This window comes from Procambarus clarkii, chromosome 4 (assembly GCF_040958095.1).
Source record: "Procambarus clarkii isolate CNS0578487 chromosome 4, FALCON_Pclarkii_2.0, whole genome shotgun sequence".
Classification (NCBI taxonomy): Eukaryota; Metazoa; Arthropoda; class Malacostraca; order Decapoda; family Cambaridae; genus Procambarus; species Procambarus clarkii.
In genome coordinates this window covers 9266955-9293185 of record NC_091153.1, presented here as the reverse complement: position 1 = coordinate 9293185, position 26231 = coordinate 9266955, and the positions used below count along the sequence as shown (strand labels likewise).

General features: G+C 38.7%; 1 protein-coding gene across 1 annotated transcript in view; it reads left to right on the top strand.

Moving 5' to 3' along the window:
• Positions 1-4939: 4939 nt before the first annotated feature.
• The window catches only part of LOC123751295 (hemicentin-2), a 135881-nt gene continuing 114589 nt past the window's right edge, over positions 4940-26231 (top strand). The window contains exon 1 of the mRNA XM_045733404.2: positions 4940-5472. Coding sequence (XP_045589360.2) covers positions 5076-5472 — 397 coding nt within the window. The 5' untranslated portion in view covers positions 4940-5075. The remainder of the gene's footprint in view (positions 5473-26231) is intronic.

Below are 26231 nucleotides of genomic sequence, written 5' to 3'. Positions count from 1 at the left end.
TCAGTGGCAGTACTCAAAAGAACGTCCTCTATCAACTGCAGCTCAGAAAAATAAAATCATATTCCATCTGCCTCACAACACAGCCCAGCCAATTAAATATAGTATTCGTCACCGGAGTATTGCCTCGAAACTGCATATTTTAATATGTTTCAATTTTTAACGATGCAAGTAATGCAATTTGAGTGAATTTAATGTTTACATATTTCATATTTTTTTAGATACAAAAAGAGAAATTCTACATAATTATATAAATATTGCTACGAAATATTATTATATGTGTACATGCAAATAGTGAAGGTTTTAAGTTAAATATATTACTCAATACTGACCAGTTATGAGATACAAATATATGTATATATACGTTTATATATATTATCATAAACATGGATAGTTTTGCCATTTATTATGCACCCGATACCCATCTCGTGGAAGTTGGTCACAAGAATCACAAAAAACCATATACACACATACAAACCAAAGGCTCCAGTAAATATAGAAAACACAGAGAGATTCCAAACTTTCAAGATGTATAAACACATAGTGTTTTCAAAACAAGATATTTTCAGACGTGAATATAGCACGCAAACACGCCTAAGATTTATGGAGCCACCAACACGGCAAGATGCGGTGTAGCTCACTGCCAGGAGAGTCATTTTCCTCACACTTGCTGTTGGTGAAGGGACACAATCAGTGAGGGGACGTGACTTGGCAAGAAATTTTCCTTTGCCATCCACGACAGTACCTGTCTCTCTCTCTTCCTGTCTCTCTCTCTTCCCGTCTCTCTCTCCTCCCGTCTCTCTCTCCTCCCGTCTCTCTTTCCTCCCGTCTCTCTCTCCTCCCGTCTCTCTCTCCTCCCGTCTCTCTCTCCTCCCGTCTCTCTCTTTCCTCCCGTCTCTCTCTCCTCCCGTCTCTCTCCTCCTATCTCTTTCCTACTTGTGCGAAGTTGAAGCCCAAATGCTGTCTCTCTCCCTCTCTCTTTCTCTTTTTGTTTAAATGAGACTATTGGGTCCGATAGAGCTGTCAACTGAGGTACCTAGTGAGACGGCAAGCAAGAGCTTTTATCCTACCTCTCCTCCTTGCGTGCCTGCCTCTTGAGACTCATTTATTTCACGAGAATATTTTTTAAATCCAAGTAACTATCATATATGGAACAGGTACCTGGTAAAATTGCAAGCGAGAGAGAGAGAGAGAGAGAGAGAGAGAGAGAGAGAGAGAGAGAGAGAGAGAGAGAGAGAGAGAGAGAGAGAGAGAGAGAGAGAGAGAAAGAGAAAGAGAGAGAGAGAGGGAGAGAGAAAGAGGGAGAGAGAGAGAGAAAGAGAGAGAGAGAGAAAGAGGGAGAGAGAGAGAGAGAGAGAGAGAGAGAGAGAGAGAGAGAGAGAGAGAGAGAGAGAGAGAGAGAGAGAGAGAGAGAGAGAGAGAGAGAGAGATGTTTGGGTAGAGACAAACTCTACTGTATCCCAAGGGTCAGGTTTCCACACAAGTCCAGAACAATAAATGAAAACTTACTACCTGTCGTAACCTGATCACAGTAGACAATATTTCGGGGGCTTAGATTTGCCACTGAGAATATGAATAGTCGGCATGTGTGAAACTTGTATTCGAATATTTATTCCATGGACAGTGTTAAAAATAATTTTGGTTGAATCGAAGATTTATTGACGTTTCTATATTGTATACGTATATTACTCATTCACGATTTATGTAAATTTAGTCATAACAAATTGGTTAATATGATTTGTGATTTTAACAATACGATATTCTTTCTTCACAGGTTGTGAGGCTTTGGACTGCCACAACGACCACAACCTCCGGTTCAGCAAAAACAAACAATGGCACTGCTGCTTCACAACGATCTCTTCAATCAACAAAACTGCTAATTAACTACCACCTCCTCTATCATTACACATGGGCGATGTCCACCCCCATATCAACGAAAACTGTCCGCATTATTGTTGGTACTCCATGTCCACAGCTAACGACAACTATTATCATGATTGATGGTGTTCCATGGTGTTGTCAACCATGGTGAACCATTGTGAGTCAACCCTGGTGAACCATTGACTCAATCGTTGACGCTCAATGTCTTCCACTACTACCATAGACAACCATTGTCACCATTGCTGGGTTTAGATGTTAATCATCTACACTATCAGTGAAAATTAGGAAGAGCTGCACCATTTAAACAGTTTAGAGTTATAGGTAACACACTTAGCAACATATTTCAGAAATATCTCAGTAAATCTGAGTCACTGATTGCTTTCACAGTCGTTATTCTTTCATTAAATATTAAATAGTCACGTATATGTGCCATATATGTTAATTATTGTGTTCCAATAATCCTTTCTATAAGAGGACTCAGAATTACTAATGTTTCTTATTTTCTCAATAACAGTAATTACTAAAATTATTATTCACATTCACAAAATAAATCACACTGACGTGATATATGTCAACGATAAAGTCAATTGAAGGGACTCGAACCAGCGATCTAGATAAGACACGCCCCGTGCCTTATCCCAGGGTGAAGAGCTTTTGCATGTCGTGGCTCCGGGGACCGGCGCATGGCTGGTGTTTACTTGGTCGCTGGTTCAACTTCCGCATTGCTCCAAGGATTTCACTCTGATCACGTCAATATGCGTTCATTATTTTTATTATTATTATTATTCCTGTACGGCGTTTTTGCAATAGCTTTCACAAAATTTACATATACAATTTATTTACAATTTAGATTTAAAATTTACATTGTTATTATTATTATTATTATTATTATTATTATTTTTATACGGCGTTCTTGCAATATCTTTCACCAAATGTAAGTCTATAGTCTGTAAACAAAATCTTATGTTACCAAAAAAACAGAGAAAACTTGGCTATAAACACGTGAAATATTTATTAATGATGCTAATCATAAGGATTACCCCTAAAAATAAATGTTATTATATTGCAGCATATACATAATATCTATACTATGAGAGAATGTTTGTATGTTGATGTGAAGGCCAGATGCTTGGGGCTAGCCTCACCCAACTTTAAAGGGAAAGTAGTCTGGGGTATGGGGCAGACATAGGCTGATTATGGTAGTCTTTAATTAAGTAGATTCGGTTTAGACTGTGTTAGTATGAGATGGTATTATTTGGTCATATAGGTTTTGTATACAATATTGTAAGAGGGATGATATATATATATATATATATATATATATATATATATATATATATATATATATATATATATATATATATATATATATATATATATATATATATAAAAGTTTGTGAGGGTACCACCTCTGGTGCCAATGTGGGGACCCATAGCCTCGGAGAAGAAAATAAAAAGTATTCAGAGGAGACCTTGTGGTTTCTCACTGAACACTAATATTATCTTCTCCTACCACCCCCATTCTTTTGTATGTACACATATATATTTACTTTATTTGAACTTTGTTACAAAAAAGGAGTTACATATGGGTTACAAAGATGGTTGTCATAGGTTGTCGAGTTCCTCCAGCTCCTCAGATGGCGGGCAGGAACCCTGGATGCAGTGCGCATTTCCCCTCTGTATCGCCACACTGAGGCGCTGGAAAAGAAAGCTTGCAGCTCTCGGGTCCCTTGTTGTTTCAATGAGCCTAGAACCCAGTTCCTTCAAAAAACTGGTAGCACTTTTACCCCAGGCGCCGAGCGTCTCAGAAGCAATGGGGACAAAATTGTAGTGGTGATCCAGTTCTCTATACTTACGGGATTTGGCTGCTTCCCTGTGGGTGGCAGCGCCACCTGGTTGTGCAACACTGAGGTTAATGTAGGTGTTAGCCAGGGTTGATACGCACGTGTAGTCCCATACCAACTGCTTGCCATTCTTCCAGGGGTTCACTGTGATACCATCCGGGCGACCAATAAGAGCATCAGAGTTACGGGACGTTAGGTAACGGGGCTCTCTTTCAGCTGGGCATCCAGCTGTGGTGAGGCTCCTCTTGATGATGTCGTTAACTTCACTGTGCCTCGAGTGCCATCCCCCTGTGCTTTGGCAGAGTAGGCCATGGTGACCGTACCTGTCAGCCACCACCTCGCCGCAAATACACCTATATCTGGTGTGGATTGGGGCAGCAAGGCGGAGGGCCACAGCAATTCGGAGGGCGTGTGGTGTGAGACGCGTGCCAGTTGCCGACATTGGGGTTGCTAACAGGAAATCCCCTGCATGTGGTGCTGCTACTGCTGTGAGGCGAGCAATGTCGTGTTGTGTTGTTGCAGCACCCAGGCACTCTGCAGCAACTTGGTCTACAATGGGACCATCCCAGCTGGATTGCTTGTGGGATTTTGGGGATGGTGGTTGAGGTGATTGGCCTGCACGAGAGGCCCACTCTGTGGCACAGCGTGTAAAATTGGGATCATGTACATGGGATCCCATGTAAATTGGGATCATATATATATATATATATATATATATATATATATATATATATATATATATATATATATATATATATATATATGTCGTACCTAGTTGCCAGAACTCACTTTTCAGCCTACAATGCAAGGCCCAATTTGCCTAATAAGCCAAGTTTTCATGAATTAGTATATTTTCTCTAATTTTTTTCTTATGAAATGATAAAGCTACCATTTCATTATGTAAGAGGTCAATTTTTTTTTATTGGAGTTAAAATTAACGTAGATATATGACCGAACCTAACCAACCCTACCTAACCTAACCTAACCTATCTTTATAGGTTAGGTTAGGTTAGGTAGCCGAAAAAGTTAGGTTAGGTTAGGTAGGTTAGGTAGTCGAAAAGCAATTAATTCATGAAAACTTGGCTTATTAGGCAAATCGGGCCTTGCATAGTAGGCTCAGAAGTGAGTTCTGGCTACTAGGTACGACATATATATATATATAAGGGACTAATATATAAGTTGATAATCATAAAAACATTTTCTCCATTGCAGTGATATAAGTGACAGTGCGGACATTTCTTTGAAATATATTACAAATGTGCAAAAAAATTAGTTAATATCTCACAATAATCGTTAAAGAAATAAGTTACAAATCGTGAGGAGAGTTTCCGTGTGTTGTGCGATATTGAAACAATGCATCAGAGAACAGGTGGTGGTGGTGGGAGCTTGAGTTGGGAGTCCCAGACCAGAGTGTCGAGTGAGAGCCCCGCGCGGACAGCACACACTTGTGAGGTGAGGGAGCACACACCTCACACACTCAACACACACTCTGGCTGCTGGCTGGAGCTACCAGGTGGCCGGGAGTCCAACACCACCTCACCACCACTGTCATGCCAAGGATGCCTTCAGTTACCTTCCACGAGGAGTAGTTCCTGTTCTCGTCCCACTCCTCTCTTCCCAGTGACGAGATGTCCCGGGAGACCTTACTCCTCAACAACACGCTCCAAACCTCCAATAGTCTGTGGGTCCAACCAACTATTACTGCTAGTCCTACTCTTCTGGGCCACACTTAACATCTCCCATGCTAAAGGTAAGTAGCGTTTTTGATCATTAATTCCTATATTGGAAAACTTTCTTAATGGCTTATAATGTAAATTATATGATATTCTTTCATCTGTATATAATATTTAAAATATCATGAAGCAGCACTCACCAACAAGAGTTTTGTTATAGAAGCTGAAGACACACTAATGGAGTATTTCATAGTATTCAGTCACAATATATCGTTGAGGTTGCTGTATTTCATTTTTAAATGTATTCCTAGGTTTTGATAATCAGTATTACATCATAATATAATAATTATCATATATTATAGTCAAAACTGTATAAAAATATGGCAATAGTCTTCCTGTGTCTGTAAAAGCTGGCAATGTCATGGGAGGTTAATTAAATTTACTGTTATATGTAATTAATTGACGTAGTGTTCAATTTCATGTAGTTTTGAAGAGAGCTAAACAAATAAAGTTTAAAACAAACATTTCTAGTAATTAACAATAAACGTTAATATGCTAACATACTAGGTTTTGGCCTTCATTCGTAATCAATAAAACAGTGATCAAATGATAGTATTTATATGTTTTTAGTAACTTCTCACTAGGAGACTGGAATACCAATACTTAAAATCTACATTGTTCAAAGAATCCAGGTTACGGGCCAGCCAGAGGCTTAGGGCCCACGCAGGTATATCCCTGACAAAAAAAAAAATAATAATCCAGAACAAGTACTCTTTCCTCTGACACCTGACGATAGTGTGACACCTACAATGAAAAAATAGTAATGTGCACAAATAAAAATTATGAAAATAATTGATATGAAATAAAATGCTGGAAAAAAATAGGTCAGACAGTGATCGTGAAGATAATGTTTTATACCAAATCAATATTGATGATGTATTTTAATGTAATTTTATAACTTTATTGTACGTACAGATTTGTAGGAGAATATTTTCACTTGGAAAGACAGTTGAGTTTCTTTGAGACTTTGAATTCTAAAGACCCAATTATTAAATTTACTGAGGTAATGCCTCCTATCTGCACCAATCCCTTCGATGAGTCCCAGAGCTTATTAATGTCACCATTAAGACCTCTAATTAGACTCTTATTATCGCAAGTCTTTTACTCCACTAAACGAGTAGAAGACGTCAGCTAGTCCGACTTCGAAATTAACTTTTCGCCCAGTTTCCTGCCCGGAGGGGCTTTGCCCACAATGTTCCCGTCTGGGAGAACCTGCTATTGTTCTCTCCTCTCGCTCTTTTAGGAATTCTTAAAACATTTTAAGGAAATCTCTGTTGAGATGCATTTTCAACTGGTACGAGCGTTAGAGAATCTTACTTCATTGTTCATCGGAATATTTTTCATACATTAAACAATGTTCAGGGAATTAATTGGTGACTATCAGAGGCAAAACAATCAAGGATCGAGAAAAGATCCAAAAATTAATCAATTTAAAAGCATTTTCACATTTACTATTGATAGGCATCAAAATGGCGTTCTCTCTCTCTCTCTCTGTATATATATATATATATATATATATATATATATATATATATATATATATATATATATATATATATATATATATATATATATATATATATATATACGCCCATCTTCAGGTTGTAATTAAGAGGCAGCATTGACTTGTACTTGTAGATAAACTAAACGGCTCAATGATCATAAGTTCATTTTTTTAGCCGTGGATGCTGCTTCAAACGGTGTCAGTCTGTCCAATATTTACTCACTTCCTTTGATGTTGTTAATCAGTGAGTCCAGTTATGTACATACTGGATGTCAGTCTGAAGATTAGTGATCCACTGAGGTCACGTAGCAGTTACCACTCATTTCTGAAGTTTCGCAAGAAATACTTACTGGGTATATCATATGGGTTACGAAATGGAAAGTGAACTGATAAATGAATTATATGTAGTTTATATAACGGGAACTGATATATGAACGATATGCAGTTTATATAACGTGAACTGATATATGAAGGATATGCAGTTTTTCCTTGTGTCTGGTCAGGTATCGTATGCAGTGTAATACAAGTCTGGTCAGGTATCGTATGCAGTGTAATACAAGTCTGGTCAGGTATCGTATGCAGTGTAATACAAGTCTGGTCAGGTATCGTATGCAGTGTAATACAAGTCTGGTCAGGTATCGTATGCAGTGTTAAACAAGTCTGGTCAGGTATCGTATGCAGTGTAATACAAGTCTGGTCAGGTATCGTATGCAGTGTAGCATAAGATACTAAATGGTAGCAAAGAATACAGCCCCGCTCCTGTGCCAGGTAAGTCCACTACGGGCTCACCATAGCCCGTGCTACTTGGATTTTTTTATTCCCAGTTGCTGAATCTAAAACAGAGTACGCGTTTGAATGCCTATAATACAGCATTCATAAACGTGTTCTCCAGGAGTATATTTTGTGTTAATAACCTATGAATGAAGAATTCAGATACTCATTAACATATATCATTAAAATTAGTGCAAGGCTATCATTAACTCACGAAATATCTGAACACCTGATAGGTGAAAGTGATAACCAATACTGCGCAAACATATCATAGTTGTCACTCTCCTGGTAACGGCAGAGTACAATTGTAAATGATTGTAATCCTTGCTTGGAAGTATTTGTAATTTATGAAAATTGTCGTTTGAGCACATTTGTGAAAACTACTGGAATGTAAATGTCTAAAACAGAATGAATGACTACGAACTAAATATGTTTAATTGAGCTGCTAAAGCACCAATTATTAGTTGAGCTTCACCTGACAACAACATTAATAACTGCTGTACCACTAGCAACAACAGGTTTAGCAGCGGTACGGCTAATAGCAGCACTACTAACAGATGGAATCCTAGCAACAGCACTACTAGCAGCAGCAATCCTAACAGCAGCACTACTAGCAGCAGCAATCCTAACAGCAGCACCACTAGCAGCAGCAATCCTAACAGCAGCACCACTAGCAGCAGCAATCCTAACAGCAGCACCACTAGCAGCAGCAATCCTAACAGCAGCACCACTAGCAGCAGCAATCCTAACAGCAGCACCACTAGCAGCAGCAATCCTAACAGCAGCACCACTAGCAGCAGCAATCCTAACAGCAGCAGTGCTTTAAGCAACGGTCTTGCAGAGATACTATGTACTCATCTTGTTGTGTTTGTGGGGGTTGAGCTCTAGCTCTTTGGGCCCGCCTCTCAACAGTGCGTATGTATCATGTTTGACTTGTCACCCGCGGTAAGGTTCAGCTCAAAATAAAGCGTAGATTCGCGATAGAATCATTGATATATCTCTATCGGAAATATTTACTTACAAATATCTACAAGAAAAAACTTTTTTCAAATTATATGGACCCGGGCACCGCCGGGTTTACATCTAGTGTATAATTTTAATAATACTTGCAACCACCGGAACTAGAAATCTGCTTTGTCATAGTGCCGGCACTCTTCACTATCATAGTGCCGGCACCCTTCACAATCATAAGGACTATCCACTATCCAGGAGCAGGCAGGTCACAGAGAGAGGGTGTGTAGCTGGATCTCCAATTGTCCTGATACTGAACACGGAAGGTGTAGTGAGTGAACTGGTGCTGGTGAGGGAGCTGTGTGGGGCTCTGAGGGCGGAGGTCGAGTCCCTGCGGGAGGAGCAACGACAGATGCAAGATCTAAGATAGACGAAAACAGCGTCAAGAAGAAGCAAATGAGGAAAGCAGCAGTAGAAAGTTGTCGTCCTGGAATGTTGTAAAGGACAGAGGTCTTAAGAAGACTTAGCAAAAAGACGATTACAGATGTCCTAAGGACTTCTAACCAATTCGCCGTGTTGGAAGACGAGTGCTGTAGGGAGCCTGCAGTTCGCTTGAAAGGGAAGGCAACGAAGGGAGCACAGGTACCTCAAGGTGCTCAGAAATTAAAGGAAGTACCTAAGCGAATTTTCGTTGTGGGAGTTTCCCAGGTGAGGTATTTGGATAGAACTTATTTTGACAGAGATTGGGGGAAAAGGTTAAGGGAATGATATCCAGGACCAGGGATTTGTGACGTTGTTAACATGAATGATATTTTGACAAGTAATGAGATCAAACCCATTGTTTGTATCAGTGCCGGTGGAAATGATGTTTAATGAGTTAGGAGTGAGGCACTGATACAAAGGTTCAAGACAGCCATAGAATTAGTTATATATATATATATATATATATATATATATATATATATATATATATATATATATATATATATATATATATATACATATATATATATATATATATATATATATATATATATATATATATATATATATATATATATATATATATATATATATATATATATATATATATGATTTGGATTCAGGTTTGAGCAGCAATATTGGTGAATTTGCCGATGATAAAAAAAATCGGGAGGGAAATAAACATGAAAAAGACACTTTATCACTTTAAGACGATCTAAATAGGATTTTGAAATGGGCAAAAGATTGGCAGATGCAGTTTAATGCTGACAGATGTAAGGTTTTGAGGACAGGTAATGATGATATATTTACAAGATACGAGCTAGATGGTGTTGAGATTGCGAAGTCGGATTGCGAAAGGGATCTGGGAGTTATGATTAGTATGAAGAATTATGAAGAGTTTAAAACCAAAAAATCAATGCATGAATGTTCGTAATAAGGTAAATAGGACACTGGGGGTTTATTAATCGAAGCGTTACTAATAAGACACCTTGTATTGTTTTTCAGCTATATGTTGATCTGGTTAGGCCCCATTTAGATTATGCAGTTCAGTTTTGGTCGTCGTACTATAGAAAGGATATGAATTCACTAGAACGCGTCCAGCCTAGGATGAAAACATAATCCCGCCAATTAGAAACTTGTCATATGAAGAAAGATTGACAAAGCTTAAATTACATTCGCTGGAATGGCAAAGAATCAGTGGTAATAAAATAGGGGTGTAAAGTGAATGAATGGATATAACAAAGAGGATATTAATATGGTAGTAAATGTATCAACACAAGACAACATGAAACGATGGGTATAAATTGGAGAAGTTTAGATTTAGGAAAGACCTAGGTAAATACTGGCTCGGTAACAGGGGTGTTGATTTGTGGAACCAATTACCGCGTAACGTGGTGGAGATGGGGTTCCTTGATTGTTTCAAGTGTTGGTTGGACATGTATATGAGTGGGATTGGGTCGTTATAAATAGGAGCTGCCTCGTATGGGCCAATAGGTCTTCTGCAGTTACCTTTATTCTTATGTTCTTATATTCACTAACCAACAAACACACATTAAACTCGTCCTCTAATCTCATCTTAATCTTTAATCTATCCGACTCCCCCACATAACCCATACGCTTTAACTAAGATTTTTGTTCAATAAAGCATGAAGATCCCGTTACCAATATTTGGTTAATTTGGGGTAATAATCAGCGTACAGTGACTTGATACAAATCAATCATGTCTTAACAAAATGAGAGTGAGAAATATTGATTTTTAATTTATCTACATTTCCAGGTAAGCAAGATATCTGACTGTAGCGAGGTGACTGAGGTGCATTGCGCACACCTGCGTCAAGTACAGGTAAGTACTGGTACAGTTCTTGCATGATTTATTCAAATTACAGCATAAAATACAGCATAAAATACAGCATAAAACACAAAATATCACATTTCCTGCAGGACCTTTTATTCATTGCAGTGGTGTACAATGCTTAATATTTTCAGATTAAAATTATCTAATCTTTTTCCTAATATTATTTAACAAAGTATTTTACAAGTTTATTGTAAAATATATCAAGAAAATATTCAGACGAGGAGTCACAATAACTTGGCTGAAATATATTGACTAAACCACACATTAGAAAGTGAAGAGACGACGACGTTTCGGTCCGTCCTGGACCATTCTTAAGTCGATTGTGAAAATTGACTTTATCATCAAAATTATTGTATATGTTTCTTTAATGTCTTATTGCAGTTTCTGCTTCGCTGTCCGGTCACTGCCGCAACACCTGGCTTAATCCGCACTCCGATTGTTTAAGCTAAATATATAAAGCATCCGGATATTTAGTTATCAAAGACTATCTTTTCTTTGTAGTAATTCTCGCCATATTTCTCCTTATCTGTTTCTGTAACCAGTACTTTTATCTTCCAGGTACTTTTCTCCACACTACCTCCTGATCAGGTAGATCATTGTACTCTCCACTGTGTGGTACAGTCATTTACCTGGTACTCTTATTTACCTAGTACTCCTTCATCTTGTACTCTACTTGGAGTACTTCTCTAACCTGTACTCTCCTCTACTTGGGACACTCCTTTACTTGGGAATCTATTTTACTTAATAATTTCCTCCCTCTGGTACTCTCCCCCACCTGGTACTCTCCTCCACCTAGTACTCTCCTCCACCTGGTACTCTCCTCCACCTGGTACTCTCCCCCACCTGGTACTCTCCTCCACCTAGTACTCTCCTCCACCTGGTACTCTCATCCACCTGGTACTCTCCTCCACCTGGTACTCTCCTCTAGCTGGTACTCTCCTCCACCTGGTACTCTCCTCCACCTGGTACTCTCCTCCACCTGGTACTCTCCTCCACCTAGTACTCTCCTCCACCTGGTACTCTCCTCCACCTGGTACTCTCCTCCCCCTGGTACTCTCCTCCACCTGGTACTCTCCTCTTTTCCACTCTTTTTCGCTCCTCTTCTCATGTTGACTCATTAAAGGGGCGTAACCCACATCGCTCCTCCTGTAAATATTTCCACAGCAAACATCTCATTCGATCACACGGGAGACCAGGCTCCCTCGGAGACAAACAGACACTCCAAGGATTCAGAAATATGTTGGTTAGACAGCCGTCGACAGAGATCTTTATGATAACATGTGTTAGACAGCTGACGGTATGTTGTCTAGACGTATCAGATGGGGGATGGGTGAGATATCTGACGATTAGTAGCCTAGATGTATGGGATGGGGGATGGGTGAAACATCTGACGATTAGTAGTCTAGATGTATCAGATGAGGGATGGGTGAGATATCTGACGATTAGTAGCCTAGATGTATCAGATGGGGGATGGGTGAGATATCTGACGATTAATAGCCTAGATGTATCAGATGGGGGATGGGTGAGATATCTGACGATTAGTAACCTAGATGTATCAGATGGGAGATGGGTGAGAGTGGTGACGAGAGTCAAGTATACAATATGTATAACTAGTACAATATAAGCCAGGGGGATGGTAGACCCTTGGAGAATATGATGGTGCCTCTGGCACATTTGTCTTCAGTATTCTGTTTGAGTCTTCCCTCTGAACCTTTAAAATTATTGTTAGTTTCGTCAGTCCATTTAGCAAGATTAATTTAATAATTTTATTACATCTACTCAGGCAAATTAGTATAAGTTTGGGTGAAGCTCCCTAGAGTATCCAACAATTCCAAAAATATTTCCGAAATTTGTTAAGCGTTCTTGAAACATTATCTTATATATAATCTTTTACTCTCATGATTTTGTATCGGGAATTTACGTGATCTCGTAAGGGGCTCACAGCACCGACCTTGGTCTTCCTCATCTTCCTAATGGCTTCATTCACTTTTTCTTCCCTTTTTTAAACTTGAGAACATTTTTGCTTGAGACGTCTAGTCATTGAAGCTTGAGGAACTAATTATAATGTTGAGTTAATGACCTTAAAGTTGATTTACGAGACCTTTATTTAACTGCTACCATTTGCTCCTTGCGTTATGGTAGGGTTAAATGCCGAGTTATTTAACTCATTATTATTCTTAATATTCAAAGAATGTTTTAATAATTATTGCAGTTCATAAAATGTTGTTAATGTCACTTATAAAATTTGTGCACATTATCTGTTATTTTATTTTAATGAGGTTCTTATAAGCTTCAATGGAACTGTTTTTGTTCATTTATCTATAGCTGTTTACGAATGTTATTATTATTCCCATCAGTCTCAGGAGACTATGGAGTCAGTCTGAAGTGGCCTCTCCAGGGCGCAAAGCCACGGTAGGTTGATACTGAGGAGAAGCTGTTACCCATGCAGCAGGTCTCACCCCCCTCTCCACGGCGCCAAAAGTCTCCAATGGAAAGGCAAACGCCAAAACGATTGGTTCCAGCGACATCGCAGGAGTTGTGAGCTCCGGGGTTTTATTAATATAATTATTATTAGAAGTAGCAGTGTTCATTATTTGCTTTGGTTGATGGTGAGACTGGGCTGGCACTGTATAATATAGGATTTTTTTAACTCTTTATAGATTGGGAATTTTGTTCGAATATCATAGAAAGAAAAATCTGCTGGCATGTCATAGAGAGGTTAGGTTAGGTTAGGTTAGGTTAGGTTAGGCCACGCATTAGTAGGGGAATTTTTTTGGCATTCTATATAACTGGAATTCTGTTGGATCTCCATAGAATGGGAAATCCGTTAGCATTTCATAGAGAGGGAAATTCCTTGGCACTTTAAAGTTTGGGAATTCTGTTGACATTTTATTTTAAGGGAAATCTGTCGAAATTCCATAGAAAAGAAATTTGTTGGTATTCTATGCGAAAGAGAATTCAGAGGGCACTGAATAGTGCTGGACCTCCATCGGCACTCTCTGAGTGCTGGAACCCTGTCGGCACTGTCTGAGTGCTGGATCATAAAAATCTTTCCCTCCTTGAAGGGCAATTCCGAATGTACGCTTAGTTATACTAAAAAACTAAATAATAATAATATCCGTTACTCAGAAGTAATGTTGTAACTGAACAGCTACAGTTACTTTCCTCCTTTCTGACTGAAATATCTGTTGCCTGTTTTGGGAATGAACCTTGTTAGAGTGTTTGTGTGTAACTTTTGTATAGTAACTTGACAAGGTAAGTAGGTTATAACTTCTGGTCAGTACCTTCCCAACAGGTGTTGGCTGGTCGAAACGTTTGTCCAGTAATTTGATAACTGGCTTTGGAATGCCGTTATGTCTATCCAAAGGCTTGGCAATGTGAGTAGGCTGCTCATATCCTGTATCCTGTGCCATGACAATAAGTGCACGTGAATCACGCAAGTGCAGGTGTTATGATAACAAGTGCAGTTGTCACGTGTAATAACAGCGAACATTGGAAGAAATAGAACTGAAGACTTATATGCGCACTCCAGTCAGTTTTTGGTGATAACAACCACTCATATTAGTCAAAGCAAATCTTGAAACTAGTCATCGATTCAAGGTCTATAATATAAGACTTGAACCTGTTCCGTTCACCCAGAGTGCTATTTCCACAACCGGTTTTATCTTTCATATTGTTTCTTTTCGGCTCTGTGAAGGATGTAAATTAAGCTTCATTCTGGTCTCTTCAAATGGGAGGTATGAATGTTTATGCACTGACAGTCGCATATACTGAAACCTGGTATTTCAACTCCTTAGACTTTAGTATTCTTGTTTGATTACTAGGTCTTCAATCTCCTTTGTATGGATACCTTCACACATAAATATAACCCATCATAATGAGACAGGCATTGCAGCCAAATTGGCGTGTAACAAAAGTGAAGTTGAATTAGATCTAGGTATCCCCATCTCTGCTGTCAAAACTTTATTGGTCCAAACACTCAGGTCTGATAGGAGAGAAATTACTGACTCCCAACGACCTGAAAGCATTAGTTTAAAAAACTATGATTTGTTCAGATCTGAAACCTATATCTATGGGCAGCACAAAACGTCCACCAGACTGTGCGACACAGTGGTTACCAGGATCAGGTTGGGTTACCGTTACCTGTGGCAGGTGGCTACAGGTGACGCATCTCCCAATCCTGAGCACTCCAATTGCAAACTCTGTGAGCAGGAACTGCGGCATGATCTCCCACACTACATCACCGAATGCCCAGTTATTAGATCTTTCAGATCAGTTGGCATGAGGTACCTGGAGCTTTGCAATTACTTTATTCACTCTCGTGTTCTTGAAGATATCCAAGTAGTGCACCCAAAATTTGCCAATGCAGGCTACTGAACATATGGCCCTGTATGACTAACCATCCTGCGAGATGGGGACTTTTAGTATCACTGCTACCTTATTCACTCTTGTGTTCATGATATCCTCATAACGAACCTAGAATCTGTCAGTGCAGACTACGTATCATATGCCTCTGTATGATTGACCATCCTGTGTGATGGGGATTTTTAGCATCACGTAGCTAGCATTTTGACTCTGTATTCCCCCTTCATATAGTCTAGGGTAGCTGCACAAATGCAGATGTACCTAATGTATTAAAAAAAAGCACCCAAAGTTTTACAAAGCAGGCCATGTATTTGCTAACTATTCTGTTAAATGACGATTTTAAGACTCACATAGCCAGTCTTGACATACACTATGTAACCCTTCATATAGTCAAGAGGTAGCTGTAAAAGTAAAGATGAATAAATGAGCATACCTAAGTATGTTATTAAACAAATTATTGCCACTTATGTAATTATAATAATTTTTGAATGCTCTGGCGAGCACAATCATATTTCCCTGCTCACTCTCGGTTGCGCAAAAGCTCGTTAGTTGTAGTCATAATTCTTTTGTAATGAAGCGTTCTAGACATTAATATGACTACACAATTAATTTTACCGCATCTTCAACAGAAAGGAACTCCACATCGTGCCTAGGCTCTTACTCCGATATCCAGTACCTTTAACTTTAATTCTTATTCGGAATGACAGCCTCATAAGATGGCTGTCACTATGAGACTATATATATATATATATATATATATATATATATATATATATATATATATATATATATATATATATATATATATATATATATATACGGTCATATATCTACGTTAATTTTAACTCCAATAAAAAAATTGACATCATACATAATGAAACGGGTAGCTTTATCATTTCATAAGAAAAAAATTAGAGAAAATATATTAATTCATGAAAACTTGGCTTATTAGGCAAATCGGGCCTTGCATAGTAGGCTGAGAAGTGCGTTCTGGCTACTAGGTACGACATATATATATATATATATATATATATATATATATATATATATATATATATATATATATATATATATGAAAAAGCTTTCTTGAAAACATATGTTGATTAATATGACCGCAAGGGTAAGATTAATGATTCTAACACGAATCTTCTCAATATCTCATGTTTTACTTCATTATCGAGGGAAGTTGAAAAATTAACTCACCAAAGTTCGTTTTTACAAGTTAATATGGTCTGACGCCCAGGGGTGCGTTTCGCATAGCACTTCATATAATATGTGTGGCTAAATATGATCCCATTGCTGGCGAAGTATAACCCACTCTGTCAAAGAAAGTATACAGTGGTTGATTTCATGGAGGCCCAGATTGGAATCTTCGAGTGATCATTAGATTATTGTTGATTAAAATGATGTTTAATGACCATTCAAGCTAACCTCACACACACACACACACACATACACACACACACAATACACACACACAGTACACACACACACACACACACACACACACACACACACACACACACACACACACACACACAAGAAGAGCCCACTTTTCATGGCGAATTCTCAGGACAGTGTTGGAGATGATAAATTAAAATATCGCATAAGGGGCTGCAATCACATTGAAACAGGGATTCTATTCTTCACAAAAGCATTGATGAGCGGCACTGACATTATTTTTCTTTCGTTTTGGGCGAATCGAAGTGACTCAGACCTAGATCTGTTCGGGATGATGAGCGGAATGAAATGGAGACAATGCTCTTCCACTAGCTGACTCATCCAATAAGCTTATGAACGGGAATCTCACTTGAGATGCTCATGTGATGCGGTAATATTTTCGTTACTATCAAACTTCCAGCAGTGCACAAATATCTGAGTACAGGTAAAGGGATATTTACTTTTCGATGTGTACTGATTGCTGTCCGATGTAGTCAAAATATCAGCGTTCTTTGATTCAATTTAATGTCACATAATACACTGTTGAGTGTCTCTAAAAGATGATTTCAAGCGATAACTATATTCACAATCGACATAATAACACAATCGACTTGAGAATGGTCCAGGACGGACCGAAACGTCGTCGTCCCTTCACCTTTTAGTGTGTGGTCTGGTCAACATACTTTAGCCACGTTATTGTGACTCATCGCCTGCATAACTATATTCAATTAGTTGCGGACTAAAGAAAGTGGAGGATACATCTCAGGAAGTACCGTAGCATGGACGCCGTCAGGCACCTTGTGAGCAAGCACAACAAATCGTGAGCATCCCAAATGAGTATTCTCTGTTCCGTCCTCTTCAAGTCGTTTACTCTCTTTTCGAGGATAGCACCAATGGCGTTTCAACCCTACAGTGCTCCCAGCAGTGTGCTTCCACTGAGCAAAATGGTTGAGGCTTCCAGCAGGAAGAAAAAAATGTCTGGGACGAGCACTTACCGCTTTCAGAACTCCTGCGCTTTTAACTAAGCTGAAAGCATTATTTAAAATGAATTTAACTACTGCTTAACAAACCTGGAGAATATAAACATTCGAGCGTGCCGTAGTGGCTTGAGATTTACTGACGTAGTTAACCCCCTAAGGATGTAATTGGTTATTTTGCAGAATAGCGAGAGGTCATAATTAGACTCCTTGTCAAGGAGGCAGCAGAAAGGGCCGTGTCAATAGGTCAAATCCCACCAGCCGTTGTCAGGACTCATAGGGATACACCTAATAGAAAAGAATATATAGAGTGAATATATATTCTTGAATATGTCAAGAAGGGTGAGACCAATAATTAACCAATACGATAGAATCGTTTATCTCATTCTTTCTCTCATATTTATAGACCCAGAAAAATTGGGTCACATTGCCAATAGGCTCTGAGATCCTGGGCGCCAGGAGGGTAAATGTGCACTTACGTTCTTCAGGTAGGTGGGTGAGGGACTCATTAGGCAAACTAGAGACTCAAGAGCGGCCGTTTTCCTGTTCCAGCGCCTCAATGTCGCGATCTAGAGAGAAAATACTTGCGGTTTCTTTGGCACACATCCCACCCTCGGAAAAGCTCGATGAAATCTTCGAAAAGTACTTATGTATGTGTGAAAACCGTAATGCAATGTAATCAAATGAATTATATATATATATATATATATATATCTGTGTGTGTGTGTGTGTGTGTGTGTGTGTGTGTATCACGAAAATAAACACGTGATTAAAAATGTGACAGTGTCAGACCACAGAGGAAAATTGAAACAGGAATTTCCTTAAGTACTTTCGTATATTAATACATCTTCAGAAGGAGTGAAGTCTGACACTGTCATATATATATATATATATATATATATATATATATATATATATATATATATATATATATATATATGTATATATATATATATATATATATATATATATATATATATATATATATATATATATATATATATATATATATGTGTGTGTGTGTGTGTGTAATAGGATGACCGCATCTGAGCCTCATACAAGAGTTGCAACAGTGTAAGTCCATCGTTTCACCGACTGTAATAAGAACACAAACAATGTATCCATGAACGCGTTCATGTGTGCTTGAGTGTGCTTGAAAGAAAAGGTTTCATGAGGTCGTGTGTGCTGAACTCTATGTAGGTTTACATGACTCACCTCTCCCCTCCTATACTACCCCCTCCCCCCCTCCCCCCTCCCCCCCTCCCCCCTCCCCCCTCCCCCCCTTCCCCTTCATGGGTGAAATGTCACTGTGTTAGTCAGCCAACATTCTCTAGGATGAGGCAGCTTTAATCCCTACTGTGGTTTTTTTGACAAATAGTTCAGTACCAAGCATTATTAACTATTAATTTAAACTTGTTAACGCGTCTTCCCAGTTCTCAAATTCTCAGGTATCTGTTTTATTTTCATATTTAATTCTGTCCTTATATCGGAAGCTAGAGGCCCATTCAGCTTCCACCATCAAACTTCTATTTACCTTTCATCATCTGTAATTTTTATTCTACGTATTATATTACATTATAATGCATGAAAATGATTTTAGTGAGGAATTATATATATATAATTTTTATCGGAAGCATCGGGGGAGCCGGTGGCTGTGCGGACTATACACTGGACGCGTGATCCTGTGGTCCCGGGTTCGATCCCTGGCGCCGGAGAGAAAAGATGGGCAGAGTTTCTTTCACCCTGATGGCCCTGTTATCTTGCAGTAAATAAGTACCTAGGAGTTAGTCAGCTGTCACGGGCTACTTCTTGGGGGAGGAGGCCTGGTCGAGGACCGGGCCGCGGGGACACTAAAGCCCCGAAATCATCTCAAGATAACCTCAAGATATATCATGAGTTTATCTTCAGATGATTTCGAGGCTTAGCGTCCCCGCGGCCCGGTCCTCGACCTGGCCTCCTTTTTGATACACAGCCCCAGGAAGCAGCCCGTAACAGCTGTCTTGCTCCCAGATACCTATTTACTGCTAAGTGAACAGGTGCTTCAGAGTCCAAACCAAACTCTCTTAGTCCAAACTCTCAGCTTATGATAAATTTGGTAAGAAATATTTCTCCACTGACACCTTTGCTTAGATCAGACAGTAAAAGATTTAACAGATAAACACAAAATAATTCTCTAAAGAACTGCGTTGGGTAAAAGCTGCCCTCGGCATTCTTAGAAACGAAGGAGTAGGAAAGAAGGCAGAGAATGTTATGCTCATAATAATGACTTAAAGCAGTCCCTTACGATGTCTTGAAAATATCTGTGGCCGAGTACATCAGATATTCCTGGCTCAACGGGTGTAATTACTCCTTTAGAACTATTTATGAAGGACTATTTTAATATGCTGTACATTATTGCTTGCACTCATAATCAAATCAGTGACACATCATCAGTGCTAAGCAGCAGCTGGGAACATCCAGTGCAAGGGCCTGGATGTGGCCGTGATGAGACCCCACAAGGGCCTCATCACGGCCCTTGTGGATTTGTTCATTTGATATATCACGCTATTATGATTTTTGTGTGTACATCATGTTACTCTGGAGATTAATAACTATGCTTGAAGCCATCACCCACGTCTAAATATTTTCAGGAGCTCCGCGTTCAAGATGAGGGCTGCTGGTTGCTGCCATCCTGAGCAAGTCCTATATAACTGGAGTTATTAAAATGTGAAGACGTGTGACTTTCAAGACAAGACAATAATGTACATTATTAGTGAAACAATTTTCACATTTTATTTGAATTGCTGAAACACACAAGGAACCTACACTGTTTGTTTCAGATTTAGCTTCTCAGAACGAAGTGTCCATGTAGCACGGGCTATGGTGAGCCCGTAATTGAGTTCGGTTATTTGCGATTACCTTGTTTCTGGGATATTGTGAACCTACACTAATCGTCTAGGCAATATTATATTATCTTTTCTCCTTACACTTAGGACATATTAACCTTACGGATCGAGAGCTGAACCAATCCTACCAATTTATCTCTGTATTGATAAACTCACTCTGCTCTACAGTGGAAACTCTGTTGTGATCATTCTGCTCTGTTGTGGTCACTGTGCTCTACTGTGACCACTGTCCTCGCAAGTCCTGCCGACCACAGCATCATGCTGCATATATCATCACTCTCCGTGCTTCCTTCAAGACAAACTCTCCCTCTCCCAGGACTAGCATTGTTCCTCTCCAGACTTGCAGCGGTCTTGTTGAGGAAGCTTTTACTCTTCACACGCATCTCGTTACCTCACCTGTTTCCTTCCTGAAGAAGCGACTCCTTGTTCTCCTTCAGCCAACCTCTATTTCGTCTCAGATTCTTTGAGTGCTGAATTTAATATTCTCTTCTCTCTGGCTAGCAACACAAAGCTTTATTGATTTGCATTTTCATGCCAGTCTTAAAAATCTTGCCATATAATTTATTTTCATTTTTTATTTACATTTTCTTGTTTAATGTTAGGGTGAATTTACAATTTAACACAGTGTACGAAGTATGTCATTAATATAACTGATTTAGTTTAAGTTAGTGACCGCAATTTTGAGTTTGGTTAATTGCGCTCGAAATGTGATGGGGCCGTGATGTATGCACCTAACCCACGGAAGGAGACAAAAAGGCCGTTCTCTCCCTTTCCGTTCCGGATAAAATGGCTTAAAGGAAAAGACATGAATCAACGCAGCCCACGTAACCTATCGGGAGTCCTGCATAAGAACGCAAGTATCAGGATCGTCTAAACTTTGTATATCCTTCGAAAAATTCCCGAATTGGTCGTTTCCGACCAAAAATGACGTATTAGGGGAGAGGAAGTGTTGGACGCAGGTTCTTGGGTCCAGCGAGCGCGCCACCAAACCCGACATTTAGATCATCATGACTAATGGAGAAGAAAGCGTGCGAGTGGAGGGCCGGAGTAGAGCAGCGCAGAGAACAAGGAATAATACATGAGAACTGTGAGTCAGTGACATATCGAGTCTCCACAGTATATTGTGGACAGGCCGCACTGTCATGATCTCAGTGTCTCCTGACTGAAGATCTGTAGTTCAAGCCTCAGACTACCCACAGAAGATCAGGCTTCAGACTACCCACAGCAGTTCAGGCTTCAGACTACCCCCAGCAGTTCAGGCTTCAGACTTCCCACAGCAGTTCAGGCTTCAGACTACCCAACAACTTAATGTATAAGAAGAGGCCCAGAATTACGTGGCCTGAATCTTCATTGATAAAATTAGAGTTAAACATATATAAACACACTTTACAGTTCATAGCAGCACTACATTACCTTCCTCACTTGATCTTTAAAAACCTCTAAGACACATATGGCCAATGAAATTAAATGTCTTACATTAGATTTACGCAGTTTACATCAATATAATATTTTACAAAGTTTAGATTCCTGTGCATTTAGCCCAAATTTCCACGTTAAATGCTCGTCTTGAAGGCTGAGGAAGTTAGGTGCTCCCCGTGGAGCCTCAAGTTAGTGTTCCAGAGCTTCCAAGTCGTTACCGAAATCCATTAAACTCTCAGTGAACTAATTTTGCCTAAATGCAAACACAAGCAGTTTGCTAATTCATTTTAGTTATCATTATATTATTTTATTAAGTATTTGTAATAATATTTTATTTCTTTACAAATATTTACCAGAGAAGAATGTTTTCTTTCAAGAACACATACTAATTCTTCTGCGTATTGGGTAAATCCTAAGTTATGTTTATTATATATGTGAAGAAATTTAAGTTGAAATCGAAATCATCATATAATATTATATATATATATATATATATATATATATATATATATATATATATATATATATATATATATATATATATATATATATATATATGTAAAGTCCAGGGGCAGGGGCGTTCAACGACATCATCAAGAGGAGCCTCGCCACAGCCCGCCGCCCGGCACAAAGAGAACCACACTTATCCAGACCTAACGACCCTCAGAAGCGCCCTGATGGGGTCACCTTGCTACCTTGGAAGGATGGTAAGCAAGTGGTATGGGACTACACGTGCGCTGCCACACTGGCCAGTACCTACCTCCACTACAGCACACGTGAAAGCGGTGGTGCTGCTTCTTTCAGGGAATCGCAGAAAATTATTAAATACAGAGGTCTAGCACACTGCTACAGCTTTGTTCCGATCGGCTCGGAGACCCTCGGTTCGTGGGGAAAATGTGCATTGAAGTTCCTGAAGGAATTGGGGGACAAATTGATCAGCGCTACAAAAGACCAGAGAGCAAAAAGTTTCTTGTTCCAGCGCCTCAGTGTTGCGATTCAGAGGGGAAATGCCTGTTACGTCTTGGGCACTAGTCCAACTTCAGAGGAATTCGAAGAAGTGTTTGACTTGCAACAATGATCGAACCCGTCTGTGACATTCATCAAAGTTTCCCATTGTTGTGTTCTTCAAGAGATCCATAACCTTTAAGCACCTTTTTGCATTATTATTTTTGTATCAACCCATGTATATCTTGTAACCATCAAATGCATAATAAAGCACAAAAAATATTCAAGGAAGGGGGTGGTAGGAGAAAAGCACACAGAAACTGTATTGGAGGGGATCTAAACATTCCCTCTAATGCGTTATGCGTGGTTTCCTCCGAGGCTATGGGTCCCCCTTCTTCCAGCTAGAGGTGGTACTCCCTTCCTTATTTTGTATATATATATATATATATATATATATATATATATATATATATATATATATATATATATATATATATATATATATATATACATATATATATATATATATATATATATATATATATATATAATATATATATAATATATATATATATATATATATATATATATATATTTATATATATATATATAATATATATATATATATATATATATATATATATATATATATATATATATATATATATATATATATATATATATATATATATATATATATATATATTGGTAGTAGTCTTTCTTGTAAACATATGTTATTAAATATGACCGAAAAAGTAAGATTAATAATTCTAACACGAATTTTCTCAATATTTCTTTTTACTGTCGATGGTAATTGAAAAATCAATTCTCCAAAATAAATTTTTATTTTTAGTCTGACGCGACGCTTGAACGCGTTTCGTAATAACTTATTATATTTTCAGAGACTTTAGTTTATACACACAACTGTAACCTGAAAACACTTAACAGAGTCAGCTAATCCGTCATACTTATACTCGCATTTGAGTGAGGTGATATGGTGCAACAGTTTTGGATGAGGTGAACAAACTTGTGACAAATACAAGACAGAACACGAAACTGTGGGTGTTAATTGGATATATGAGCATAAGGATGGAAGTAACTGCAGAGGGCCTATTGGTCCATACTTCCTCTTGATGCTTCTTTATTGGTTCGGAGTCTTGAAGTGGGTAGAATTTAGTTGTGAATTAATTGGCTGTTGAGCCAATTAATGCACAACTGCACAAATAATGCACAAAGAGTTATTTAAAGAAAAGAATATTAAATCGGCAAAATTAAATATCAAAATATTAACATAAATATTGTGTATGACGGAGATGGATAGATAAGTGGCCAAAGTTCTAGCCCAGATCATCCACGCATCCCCCAGGTGGCATAATTGTCATTGATATTCGTTAATAATGGGACAACTGTGACTGTTTGAAAAATGTTCCAAAATCACCTAATGATAAAGTCCAACCACGGCATGTATGGTTATATTCGTTGCTTATGGACAAAAATTGTGATAGCGGTTCAATGAACAACAATGATGTCTATTATATGGGAGCGCTGAGTAGTGTGGTAATTCTATTTGATCCGGGAAAAAGCCGCTACAACGCAAAGTTTATCATCCCAGATAAAGCAGATGTTGGCTTCCTCCTAAACAATAACAAAATAATAGGTTCTATGCTCTTTCATTCCGAGTGTAGGTCATCGCTAGGGGCCATGGGATTTAGCTATTTAACGCAGGTTGCGTGAATAAATTTTTTGAAACTTAAAAAAGGAAACTTTCAGGCATCTTTAGATTCATCTTTTTGCAAATCTATTTAGTCTAGTGACAGTCATATGCACATCGAAGAAACATTCATTGTGTCATTGTAAAATTCTATCATTATTCGCATATATATATATATATATATATATATATATATATATATATATATATATATATATATATATATATATATATATATATATTAGTGTGGTTCATCCTTGGTAAAGTATTTGTTAGGTTTAAAACCCGTTAAAGGATTACAGAGTACGAAATATTGAGACACGTAAGACCTGTATATCTAAACATTCTAAGGGTACAGTGATAGTCCTGACTCTTCGTAATATTTTCTAACGCAGCTGCTCCACCTATCCTTGTGTCCCACTGTTGCTGCTCCACCTGTTCTTGGGTTTCACTGTTGCTATTGTAGTTATTGTTTAAGATTCAGCTACTGGGAACAAAAAAGTTCCAAGTAGGACGGGCTATGATGAGCCCGTAGTGGACTTACCTCGCATAGGAGCGGGGTTAAATCTTGCACTGTTGCTGTTTCACTGTTTTTAAGTTCCACTGTTGCTGTCCACCTCTCCTTGTGCCCCACTGTTGCTGCTCCACCTGTTCTTGGGTTCCAATCTTTCTGTCCACCTCTCATAGTGCTCCACTGTTGCTGCTCCACCTGTTCATGTGATCTACTGTTGCTGCTCCACCTCTCCTTCTGTTCAGTTGCGACTTACACACTTCACCATATTCTCTTTTCTATTTCCTGGCTCACATCGCTTCAAGATCCATAACTATTTTCACCAAAATCGTCCATGAATCTCTATACCTTCATGCTACCATGCTCTGTCTTCACACATTCCTCTCTCGCGTCTCATTCTTCCTTTTCATTATCCTGTGCATGCTTTATTCTGACATGCTGCTGCTACCATCTCCAGGCTTTTCCTTCCTTCCATCTCTTTCTTAAATCACCGTTTTCCCATTCATCTCTGGACTCGAACTTTGCTTCTATCTCCACGTCCTCCATCCGGCTTTAGGAGACAAATAATTCGGTTATTTGTATATCTGGTACGGAATCATCGTGGCTCGAAGCACTGCACGGTACCCGGGTTTACATAATGATTTCCGCGACGGTTTCAGCAAATGCGACGTGATTTTTGTTCCTGGTCTCACTCTCTATTAATGTAGTGCTGATGCAAATTCACGGATGAATATAAAAAAAACATGTGTTCGAAATACAGTATAGTGTGGGGCTGGGATTTCATGTTTTCGTATTCCATTACATGTGATGAAAATACAGGGGTTGTTATATGTGGCTGAGGGAACTATCGTTTGTGTGAGTACTCTGTTTGTCTTATGTTCTCACGGCGTTATGTTTCCATAGAGTATTTGTTCTTCATTTGCTTTCCACTTTTCTCATATACATTATTGAGAAATTCA